At 48.8% G+C, this 12350-nt stretch overlaps 1 protein-coding gene across 5 annotated transcripts in view; it reads left to right on the forward strand.

Moving 5' to 3' along the window:
- Nucleotides 1-4855: 4855 nt before the first annotated feature.
- The window catches only part of ARHGAP31 (Rho GTPase activating protein 31), a 64639-nt gene continuing 57144 nt past the window's right edge, over nucleotides 4856-12350 (forward strand). For 2 of the 5 annotated variants that reach the window (XM_009675208.2, XM_009675207.2), the window contains exon 1: nucleotides 4857-5763. Coding sequence is in view for 2 of the 5 variants with exons in the window: in XM_009675207.2 (XP_009673502.2) it covers nucleotides 5664-5763 (100 nt within the window). In the remaining 3 variants the exon portion in view is untranslated. Of the gene's footprint in view, nucleotides 5764-12350 lie in introns of all 5 variants that reach the window. The other 3 variants (XM_068958736.1, XM_068958745.1, XM_068958719.1) reach the window with 2 other exon arrangements.

Below are 12350 nucleotides of genomic sequence, written 5' to 3' on the forward strand. Positions count from 1 at the left end.
TTTGTAGCTGAAGGGGTCTGGGGTCTGCACCTGCTGTGGTCTGTGTAGTACCGCTCAAAAGGTTTTTACTTGCTTCTGTGGTGGAGCAGCAGTTGCATGGGGCAGATGGACATACAGAAGAGGGTATGTTGTGATGTGGGGAAAGAGGGTCCTCTGGAAAGTGGAAAGGGAGGTGAGAGCCAGGGGAGGGGAGGGAGATAGGACAGGACTTATGACTGGGAACAGGATGAAATTAGGAACTGAGAGTGGTGGGTGTCCCATGACAAGGGACGGTGAAGGACAGCCCCGTAATTTGTTGTCCAACGTATACCCAAAGAAACAAAAGCCTCGAGGCCAGCCTTTAGACTTCACAATACACTCCAGCTTTGGCCTATGGAGAGGGGAGTAGACAGGAAACTGGGCTGGAGGGAGCCAGGAGAGGAAAGAGAGTATGTGGAGGGGTAGGGAGGGAGGCTGAACTGGCGTGTCAGGGTCTAACAATGAACTGTCTGTGTCAGGAAAACAGTCTTACTCGGCAAGGCTATTTTTAGGGGTTTAGTTTTTTGGGTTTTTTTTGTTTTTTCCCTTGGTTCTTGCACTCCCCCTGCCCCCACCCTCTCTTTTGTGCTAAGTGGCGCCTGGTAGATCGGTGGAGATCTTAAAGCTATGGATAGGAAAGAGCTCAATACCATAAAGGAAACATAGCAGGGAGGGGAAAGATGAGTACCTAGAAATAGCCTGTGTGATGCCTCTGCTGCGGCCCCTGGCTCTTAGAGGGGAAAGAGATGCCTAGGCTTAATGGCCGAAGCTGGTCCCCAAGCTCCTTGACTGCTCCTAGGACCACAGATACCTCATCTGTGAGAATGGAGAGAACTGAAAAATCAGATTAACTGTCCTGCACTCATTTACATACAAGCGCCTGCCATATCCGCTCTCAAGTGAAAGCATGAGGCATCTTAGATCAGCTGGATGGGAAGGTGCCCCACCTTCCTCCAAGAATGTGTGGCCCTTGTGCCTGACTTCTCTCCTCTGAACCTATAAAAATAGGTCAGGATTTGGATTTAAAGTAAATGTTGTGGGCCTTGACTTCCTGACTGGAGCTGAGGTGCTGTGGAGCAGCTGGGCTTTACGCTGCCGGTACCGTAGCGGAGACTAGGAAGTAACCTACAGAAAGCTTGCTCCTGCGAGATCTCGGGCTTGGCTTGGTTTTGCTTTTATTCTGCAGACTCACTCCATATTTTTTATATATTTTTATATTTTTTAGAAGGGATGAAAATCACCCCTTCTTTTCCAGCTGTTTCAGCTTTGAACTCTGTTTTGCTTTCCATACTTCTGGCCCAAGCTTTTTTCCTTTCCCGCTTTGCATGTTCTTATCTGCAAAAACTTTTCCAGGAGTGACACTGGTTTGCTTCCTACCCCTGTGGCTCACCTTAACTATTGCAGGGTCTTTCCCTGCCTCCAAGCCTGTGTGAACTTAGGCTGCCTTTTTTTTTTTTTTTTTGTTTCTCCCCTGTGTAGGGAAACACATCGTCCTCTTCCTTCAGAAAAATCCCCTGGCTCAGCACTGATTTTGGGCTCTGATACAAAACCATTTGGTTGCAAAGCCTCCTTTGTTTGCTTTCTGCTTACCTTGCCTGACCTCCTCCTCCTTCTCCTCCTCCTCCTCCCAGCCCGGGCTCCCCAGCCATCCCAGCTGCCCTTTCGCTGAACCGAGCCGTGGCTCAGCTCTACCTGGCCAGAGCTTTTTTGGAGTCCTTTGCGCCTTTGCATCTCAGGGTGGAAACGTCCTGAAAAAGTCTTTTTCGGCTGGCCTGCTGCACCTCTTCATTTCTCCAGCTCCTGCTTCCCTCAGCAGCCACGGCTCTCCTAGGTGCTGGGGAACGGGGCTGAGCCACCACCGGGAGGGAAGCTGTGTGCCAAAGGGGGACGCGCAGGTGAGGGCTCACCCTGTAACGCGGGGGGCGCTCACAACATGGGGTGGCAGCAAGTGCTTTGAAGCAGAAAATGCAGGCCGGCCCTGGGCCAGCCGGCCTGGCCCCGTCTGCTGGCAGGGGTGCTGGGGTGGCTGGCTGGACAACAGTGCTACATCTTGCACGTAAAGCGCCGTTATCCCCAGGTTTCTCACTAGCCTCTTCTCTCTTCTGCTATTTATGCTTTATGTACAGATTTTTTTTCTTGGCCCCCGGCTGGCAGCCTGCCCCACCGTGGCACCCCTGTGGCAATGGCTGATCCCGGTCTCCTCGGTGAATCCTCCCGCCATCGGCCAAGCGCTGCGCCCCACTGCTGGGCAGCCCTAGCCCGGGGCAGCCTGGCTGGAGTCACAGCAGCATCTCACAGCCCCCACACAGCCAAAATCTGGTGGCAGTGCTTCATTCTCACGGTGTTTTTTGACAAAGAGCGCCCACCGCTGCGGCTCCCAATGCGGCGCCTCCCTCAGCCGCCGCAGGAAATGGCCGCAGAGGCGCAGTCAAGAACTGGGGCTTTTGGCTAAAGATGCCTGGTGGCTTGTGAGAAATATCAAGGGATGAGGGTGATCCGCCAGATTCAGCTGGATAGAGAGTTGGGGTGCCGTTGAATGGCCTGCGTGCTGGGCCCACGTGAGGAAGTGGCGAGCTGTGCCGCACAGCGCCGTGGCGGCCATGCCGGGGCTCTCCTGGGCCGGTGACGTGAGGAGGCATGCGGCACGCTGGCTCTGCGGGGGTGGACTTTTATGAAGCCACCCTCTTCTGAAGATGTCCTGTTTTGTGCATCAGGAAGGTTTGCCGGAGGGGATGCTATACCTAAGATGAGGGAGGGCGTGGAGCGGAGGGCCGGCCCGCGGGCTCTGTCAGAAGTGGGGCACCAGGCAGCGGGCACCGGAGCGAGGACTGTGGGGATGGTCCGCGTTAGTGAGGCGTCTCGGGTAGAGTGAACGAGAGGACCAACGCTGTCATGCAGAAGGGAATTAAGGATTTTGAAGTTGTATGCCTTAAAGAAGGCAGTTTATTTGCTGCGGCGAAGCAGCTGGCCCTTCTGGAGCGGCGTTGGGACGCAGCCCCTCGGGAGGGAGCCGAAGCGTGCGGCAGGATGTGCTTCCTCTACCCAAAGGGGCAAGGAGATGGGTTTCTTCCCCGACGGGAGCCGACCAGCCACTGGCATCATTGGCTGGCGGCTTAGCAAGGCATCCAGGCGCGAGTCGTTCTGTCTGAGTCAGCCACCAGAGGCGTTTGAAGCGTGCCCCTTGGTGGGCAGGCAGGATGCGCTGGGGCACGCGATGGGAGGTGCATGTCACGGAGACGGATCCCACGCGCTGACCTGACGTCATGGTGCTGCGAGAGGCTCAAAATAAGTTTAAGGAAGTTTTAAGTGTTCTGTGAGCACTGAGGGTCCCCGAGAGCAGGTGCCCATCTGATAGCTAAAACTTCTTTATTTTATTTCTTTTCCTCTCTTAACCTGGGAAAGAAGGGTGATCGCACGTGGAGAGGAGAAGGCTGGGAGCTGCTAGACCGGAAATCTTCTCTCTGATATTCCTCTTCCTCCAATTCTTTCTGTGACCATGGGGCAAATCATTTTCCCCGTGGTTATCTAGCTCTAAAATGGAGATAATCAGGATAAGTGTGATGATAAACAATCATCAATGATATACAATGGGAGTTAAAATTGTTCAAGGTCCTGCACAGGAGCTCTTGGCATATATATATATATATGTGTGTGTGTGTGTGGTGGTGTTTTTTTTTCTTCCTTGTATGTGATAGGCTAAGATCCCACCCATTTAAAAAAAAAAAAAAAGTCATGATAGCAGCAGACAGAACCTGAATGGCTTTTGGTAGCAATCTGATCAAAATGGAGGCTTGATTTCTCTGAAAAATGCCACTTTGTAAAAATTGAGGGATGAGGTAGTCACTGTGCAGAGGTCTGTGGGAGAAGACAAGATTTTGGTACTGTCTGATGGATGGACCCCAAGGTTAAGGAGGTAATTCAGTGAAGGGATTTCTCCCCATTTCATGGCCAGTTTTCCTCCAAACCTACTATTCCTCTCCTAAGTCAGCATATTATTGATTTCTGGTGAAAAGCTGTGTGTTCCTCTTCTTATTTGTTTGTTTATTTTTTCACTGAAGCCATACAGTTATTTGCCTTGGAGCAAGAGGGGGCAGTGAAGCCTCAGTGAAGTTAAATTTGCCTCCCTAAGTGACAAAATGTGTGGCCCACCAGCACACCCAGTTCTGTAAAGGGCTCCGAGTTTCTGGGATGAAAAATATGGAGAAAGCATAAGTGATTGCTCTTACTGTGAGCAGAGAGAGATGTGTGTCCTAAAGGGTAGCCTAGAAAGGTGCTTGTGGGGGGTGGGGGCGCTGTTCAGTGCCTGACGGGAAAGACATCTTATTTTCCTTCTTGTCACTAGATATTGGGCGATTTCTGTTCTGTGTTTCTAAACCCTTCTTCAGTCAAAGGGAGCCTTTTCTGGGAGCTCACTTGAAAGTATGTGAACTCAGAAGCCCTAACGGCATCTGTTTCTGCTCGCTGGGAGGAGGGAGCTGAAGGACTTCCTCCTCCCCCCACCTTTTTAGTTTCCCAGCTTTCTGCTCCCGTCTTGCCTTTTGGTTGCTCCAGCCTGTGCCTATGGAGACGAAGGCAAATCTTGAAGTGGCAAAGTCACGTTGCAGGGCAGGAGGATGTCTTATGACAAAGGAATCAATGAACACCGACAGACATTTACTGAAACCGTTCCTGCTCTCTCTTCCTCCCCAGCCCCTCCTCGGGCCCTTTCAAAGCTGAGCGTTTGTAGCACAGGAAGTGTCTGATCTTGAGCTGCGGCTCCCACTCGGAGAGCAGTGATTTCCTTTTAGGCAGTCCGTTATCTGTTGACTGTCAGGACAGGCTTTCCCTCTTCCTCCCCCTGTCCCCATCCCCGTCCCCCAACTCCTCTCTCCGCCTTCCCTCTGCCTCTTACATACACACACATGCACTTTACTGCCAAAAAAAGTCCTCCGCCCCCCTCCTCAGCTAACTTCCTTTCAGCATTTTTTTTTTTTTGAGCTGGATAATCCTAAGATTTGTAAAACGGAGAAAAGGAAAGAGAGACAGGGAGTCAGGACAGGAAGCTGGCTTTTCATTCCTCTAGCTGTCCGAAGGCAGGAGGAGGGAAAGGGGGGGGAGCCAAAGAGGAGCCTTGTGCAAGCTTTTCCCCAATCTCTTTTCATTAGTCTTTTTGAACTTCAGTCTCTTCTGAAAAGCGAGAGGAAGGAAGACAGAACTGGGAAGTTTTCTTTTGGAAGTGGTGACAGAACTGCTGATGAAACCCAGAGGGTGGCTGTGCAGGGTCCTGGGACAGCGCTGAGGGAAAGACACTCCACCGTTGCGTGCCCCCAACTTGCTAACTCCGATGCAGGCACCCGTCCACCACCCACTTCCCTCTGATGAGAACCCTTCCGGGCTCGGGCTATGATCTCTGCTGCTGCCGGCTGGGGAGCCTCCTCTCGCCCTGACCTTCCTCTGCCACAGGAGCAGCCCAACATCTGGTGGGGATTAATGTTTATTTCTCCGGCTGGACGTTGTTCGGGACCCCCGATGTTACTCCCTGGGAGCGGGTCACGGGCGGTGGTCTGAGGAGAAAAGCGAGCTTTTTTTTTTTTTTGCCCGGTGTGTGGCGAGGGGGGGAGGGGGGCAAGGCAGGAGGGGGGCTAACCTCTTTTGGGACTAAACTCATGAAGAACAAGGGAGCCAAGCAGAAACTCAAGAGGAAGGGAGCCGCGAGCGCGTTCGGCTGCGACCTGACGGAATACCTGGAGAGCTCTGGGCAGGATGGTAATTGCCTCTTTATTCTCGCTCTGGTTGTGGAGGAGAAGAACGCGTGTCCCCTTCTTTACTGGTAGGACTAAAATGAAAACCTTCCCAAGGGTAAGGGCTAGAGGACCTGGAAATGTTTTATCCCTGGGAAGTGGAGTCACTGCTTAATTACTCACAATGAATGAACAATCAGAAGATTGCTTTGGTGATACATCTGCATGATCCTTGCATGAATAGCATGGTGTGTGGGGAAAGGGCTGGATTAGGGCTCTTGGGCTGGGTGAATGTGGGCAGAGATGGCCAGCCATATGCTGTGATGCCTTCTCCCTTCCCCTTGGCCTGGGGAGGGGAGCAGCAGGCTTTTAGGGAACTAGGCTTGCAAATCAGAAACACGCTTAGCATTGCCTGCCTTCTAGCCTTTGAAATTCTCTGGAAGTCTGAGAAGAGAGTGCTCTAGCGCCTATAAAAGGGAACTTAGATTGTCCCATCTGTCCCTCCTTCATTCGAGTATGGTTCCCATACTATTCTTTTACTGCTGGGTTGAGAAAGGGCACAGGGCTGTGGGTGGTAGATGTGGTGAAGGAGGGATGGGTGTAAGGTGGAGGGGGGCAGCTGAGCTAATATTTTCATTTCCCTGTCTTATCTTTCTCTCTTCTCCACTCTCTGACCCTCTTCTCCCCAGATATCAGATGAGAATATGGTAGCCCAGACAAGAGGTAACTGCAGTAAGATCAGAAGGTTTTGAGTTTGAAATGGTCAGTCTCGGATGAAGGGAGGAGCAGAACAATTTTTCTTAATGGTTGGATGATGGGGGAAGCAGTTGAGTTTGGCATACAGAAAGAATTGTAGTTTAGAAAGGGGAAAAATAAATATATGCCTTTTCCAGTCCCTGATGTTACCGTTATGTTCCAGCCTGAATTAACTAACTCTTACCGACGTCAGGCTACTCTGAGCAAAAGAGCTTCTAGCAGCAATGTCCGCTTTGTATGGGGAGGGCCATACAATCAGGTCTTTCATTCGCTGATGAGCATCACTGATGAAGTACAGGGTGGAATTGCACTGGCAGAGGGATGGACTACATAATCCAGCAGTCCTTTCCACTGCACAGTGAAAAGACAGCACAAATATCACTAAAATAGCATTATATATGTGTGTTTATTTAGATATGGGGGAAAACTAGTCATTCCATTTCATTGTGAGTCAACAGTAACAATTACTATATCTTGTAACATATATAGCTCTTAATGGCAATTGAATTGAAATAACAAAAATAACAGACTTAAAGGACTGCCATCACTTTGCCAGCGCAAGATACAGATAGATAAATTCCATTAAGTACTAAAACAGAGCTGCCTTGGTGGAGAACAGTTTACAGCTGCTTCCAGGAGCACTGAAAAGCTCAGGAAAGGCAGGCACAGACTGTACATTCAGTTGAGGCAGCAAAGGGGATTTTAGAGGGAGGAACATAGTTACTGCAGTTGAAATTAGGCCAGGACAGTAAAATTTATTACCAAAAGTCCCATAGTTTTTAAAAATATTTGGCCACAAGAAAGGATGACATTGTCTCAGGTCTTGTTTGTGGGATGGTTCGCAGTTCCAACCTACTTATCTCTGCTGTGCTGAGGAGCAGTGGGGGAGAAAATGAAGTTCCTTTTCTCTTTATAAATACTGTTATTTGCTGAATACCATGTCCTGTTGCCCAGTGGTGTGGGATCCAGAAATGAAAGCCTCAGTTGTTACATGTTTGTTGAGAAGGTTGTGAGTTTGATCGGTACAATTTAAATCCTGGGACCAGGGGAAGAAGTGGTTTGTTAAGGCTCTCAGAATCAAGAGGAATGAACCCAAGTACGCCAGGGTGACCTCTTGGAAAGAAATGAGGGTTCAGATGTTACAAGGAGGTTTCAAACTTCCAACTCATCACTGTGAAACAGAATTAGAAGAGCGACTAAGGTATGGCAGATAGTTGGTTTGGGGATAGTTAAATTTTCGTATTAAGGATTATTTTCAGTGACAAGCCAGTAGTCCTGCAGGCAGGGGCTTTGTTGGAGATATAGACAGATAACTTTACCTCTTCTTTAGGTAGTGCCATGTGTTTAATTGGAGGGATGCAGGCCGTTGTTTCCAAGCAGGGAATGACAAGGATGCAAAACTGTTCATGGTGGCTGAGAGCGATGAGAAGGGAGCGGAACACTTTATCTGGTGTCCAGAAAGCATTTTGTTGTGGACCTTCGTGAAAACAGGTTTTAAAAGGCAGCCAGAAGGATTAACTGGAAAGGGTGATGAGGCTGTAGGGCAGGCAGGACACAAATCAGATTGGTTCTACTTTCATGCTCGAGTCAGCTTTATGCCATCTTACAGTGCTGCTTTGTGTGACTGGTCCTGCACGCTTGCACAGGCAAAGAGAAACTGAGACCCACTGTGCTTCCTGTTGGGGGAGACATGGCAAAGGGAGCACTGGGGATGGCCGGGGTAGTGCAGACTGTTCAATTTGGCTTTTTTCCCTTCGGATTAGTACACAGCCATTGCAGTTAGGGGGTGCTGTGCTACTTGTGCGGTGCTTTGCAGAGGTGATGGACAGCTTCAGTCCGTACATGCTTGCGGTTGTTGAAGAGCAGCTTGAGCTTTCTGTAAGGACCTTAGTCCTTGTGTCCTTGCCAAATTCCAGTGGAGAGAATTATGTTCTGTTTAAGGTATCAGCATTTCCTCTCCTGTCATTTAACTGTTTAATAACTTGCGATGGAGCTTAGTAACTTCAGACACAGCTGCGTTTCTGTAAACGGTGAAAAGATCCTGCCATCTCCCTTACCAGATGTACTTCAGACTCAGTTATAAAGAGCTTTATGAACATACAGTAGAAGTTGTGGCAGAAGTACCAAGTATTTAAGAGTGGTGAGAATGGCAGGTACAGCAGGGCATCTCAGGAGATTAAAAATGAGATACAAAATCTTTAGCCCCTCAGCTGACTTTTCAGGTCTGACCTCGGTCAGTGGTGATGGACAGATTTTGCTGCCTGCTGGTTGGTTTGAAGCTTGGATATATTGAATTTACCATACTTCAAGTCCGTTCCTGTCACTACTGCATTTGACCTTACTTGGCCTTTTTCTGCTGGCAGTCTCGACACAGAGATTTGTTATGCCCTTTTTGGGGGCAGACTGTTATCAGTGCTCCCAAGCATTTAAAATCATGAGTGAGGCCACAAAAATCTTGAGATAAAATAAAGACCAGTGCTAACTTCTTTTTCTGCTGATTCCCGAAACTTTAATGTACATCTGAGTCATGTTTTCAAGCTGTTCTCTACTGCCAAGAGGGCTAGAAACTTGGGGGAAAATCAGAAGTGCTTCTTCTCCACTGAAATTCTGAAACAACATCTTTAATACAAGTGGATTTGAGGAAAAGCTCACATAAGACGTGATAAAAGAACGATGGTTGGCAATACTGATGAGTAAAAGACTTCTAATTTCACATAGTCCCTCTGTCTCTGCTAGCAGTGAACTTATACACAGAGATAAGTGATCTTTGGAAAGTCAGAGTTTCACTAGAAAGCAGGCTTTGGGCAGGAATAGGTACCCTCAGCAAAATGCTAGAGGGTGCAGGAATAAGTTAGCACTGATGCTCCCTACTGAAATATTTTGTGCCAAACGTTAGGAGTTGTATTGGTGCAGTGGAGCTAACAGATAGTAGCTCTGAAGGGTTAAAGTTAGAGCCATATTTTGGCCTCACAATAACCAGTCAGGTTTTCAGAGGAGAAAGCACATAGTGCTTCTACTGCAGTCAGTGGGAGCTGTGTGTCAGGCCCCCTCTTCCTATAATAACAGCAGTATAATTTTACAGTGATGGATGGGCTGGCAAAGAAGACAAGACTCAAGGCTGTACATGAACCTTAATTGGGTCAGGACAGCCTGGACTGCTTAAGAAAAAAATAACGAAGAGTAGTCTAGCAGAAGTGTTGCAGGAATGGGCTGAAAAAGACAAAGCTGTTAAATTGGGAGGGATTAATCCAAAGTAGATATTACTCCCAGTCTCTAACCGTGGGAGATCAAAACTGGGTTATTAGATACACAGCTAGGTACCACTTTCATTTTTTTTAATGGAAACTGCCACAGCCTCTGTAAAAGTTGGATTACACTAATAAAAGATAGTCCAGTCTTTTGTACCGGAACCACTACCAACCCAAACCCACATTTGCTTAGGGCCAAGTAAGACTCAGAAGGGCTGAATTGTTTTCTTCATTTTTAAAATAACAGTGTCTAGATGCTGGGATAAGAGGTGCTACCAGGACAGCAAAAAGTCAAATCTCAGATTAGATGCCTTGTTAATCTTAGACTGAAGGTGAGCTGCATGTGCCAGCATCCCCCATTTGCTGGAGGGCTAATCCTGCTGCTGCTGTACCCCTCTGTGGTTTGTTGCACATCTCTTTTCTGCCTGATGATGTCTGGTTGGGATGCAATGAGCTCAGCTTTTCTCCTTAGCCCCCTCCCACACTCTCCACAGTTCCCTCAGTGGCTCTCATCCTCAACAGGTAGCACCCAGAGCACTTTCTAGCTCTTTAGTTATTTATCGGCTTTGTTTGCTGCTCACTGTGGCAATCAAGCTGCTTCATTAAAGGCCTTTGAAAGAGCTTGCCACTTGAGGCTCCTCGCCATGGCAGAGAGCTCTGATGCCGCTGTGGAGCGGGGCTGGCTGGCAAGCCCTGTCTGGAGGTAGGGGAGGAAACAGGAGCTATGTTCTGCAAACGTGGGGCAGGGAGATGGCTGAGTGTGCTGTTATGAACCTGGATTGTAATGTGGGGAAGGAGACAACTTCCCGCAGTAGGAACCCCCCTCAGTTGGGCAAAGGCGAAGGAGCAGGGCCCTTGGGGGCGGCTGAGTCAGAGAAAAGTTGCCGTAAAGCCATCTGGGGCTGTAAGTATATGGACGTGGGGCTCATGGTAGTTCTGCTTTTGAGACTCCAGTGCTGCTATGTGGTTTCCGTGTACTCTGACAATTTGGAGGGAGCAGGAAGCACTTCCTTCTCCCAAGGAGGCAGGGTGTGCCATCAGCTGAAGAGGATGGGCCTCTGATTGCCTCCTCAAAATACAAATCCTTGTTGTCTGTTGGCCAAAATCAGTGTTGCAGTCTCTCCTTCTCAGGAAAGTGGAGGGATTTTCTTTCTTGGAAAGGCTCGGACAGCAAAGGAGCCATCATTGCCCTTCCCTCACATAAAGCTACAAATATCCTCACCGAGCAGTGAGCTGGCTCCTTGGTTTGGGGTATGGGCAGTGCTGACTAATGCGGGGAAATACCTGCAAACACAGCCTGCTGAGGTGGATGGCATACTGCACACCTCTGAAAGCCACTGCTGCCTGTCAGACAGCTTGGGCAGATGCTGGTGTGCTGGTTATGCTTGGACCACGAGTTCAAACTTTCCTGTTTATCTGTGAGGGCAGATACTCCTTGAAGCTGAGATTTTGATGCGACTGTAGAAACAAATCTAATGCCGGAACCTTAATGCAGCCTGTTTTGTGTCCTCTTTGTCAGGAACTTGCCCCTTGACCAGTAATATATAAAAAGGGGGCGCATTTTCAGCACGTTCTGGTTTACAGAGCAAACTGCTCTGATGATGATTTTTACTCAGTGGCAGAGACTTTGGGCTACATATTACGAAAGTCATCAGGAAGATTTGATGCTCCTTATCATGCAAACCAAACATACCACCTCTTCCCAAGCTCTTCTCTTCATCTAGGTCTGAAGCCTCAGTTAGCTCATCGTCCCTGATAGTCCTGGTGCCATTACTCACCTTGTGTTGTTTTTGTCAGACTCAGCCATACAACCCCAACCATTTCTCTCCACTGCTTGTCACGGTTCCTCCCAGCTTTGGGTTGACTCAGGTGGGAGATGAGGGGCTCAGGCCTGTTCTGTCCTTGCCCTGGCTGGTGTGTTGCATAGTCCCGTGTTATGTGATGTGGTCATAGCTGCACAGCTCCTACGTCCTCCTCCCCAGTTAGTCTGCATTCACCCTGCTCCCTTGATGACTTTACCTCCAATAGTGACTGCCACATCTATTCATACCCTATTCTTATCACTTCTCCACAGCACACTTGGTGGTATGGGTAGCCCATATGATACTCTTCTACTCTGCATGGTTGTACCATGTCTGCTTCTGCCTTGTTACAACTACATTTGAATGAAAGGTTAAGAAAAGTTTTATTAGGCCACTTGCATTAAATGAAAAATGTGGTAGTTCTGGCTGGCACTAGCTCCCCAGGCAGAATTTTAGCTATTCTTGAGAGATCCTGTAGGACAGGCAAGTATTTCTGAGGAAAACTGGTAACAGTAATTCAACAAAAATATGCTTTGTGCAAAGGAACAGTGGCCTTGGATGCCCTTGAGCTGTTTTAGGACAGCCCTTAGGATACTAGCTTCTGCCTGATTTTGATGCTATGTATTTCATTGTGAAGTTGCCTCATCTATGCTCAGATGAACAAGGAGACCTGCTATTCAGGAAGAAAGTAGTTTGCTTTGAGGACAGGCTCCCTTTGGAGCCAATTGTGAAACCTGCTGCCCAGATGTGAAGCAGCTTTGCTGGGTCATGCAGCTTTCCTTCCTCACGCTCGTACGTGCAGTTGC

Source organism: Struthio camelus, chromosome 1, assembly GCF_040807025.1.
Source record: "Struthio camelus isolate bStrCam1 chromosome 1, bStrCam1.hap1, whole genome shotgun sequence".
NCBI classification, from domain to species: domain Eukaryota; kingdom Metazoa; phylum Chordata; class Aves; order Struthioniformes; family Struthionidae; genus Struthio; species Struthio camelus.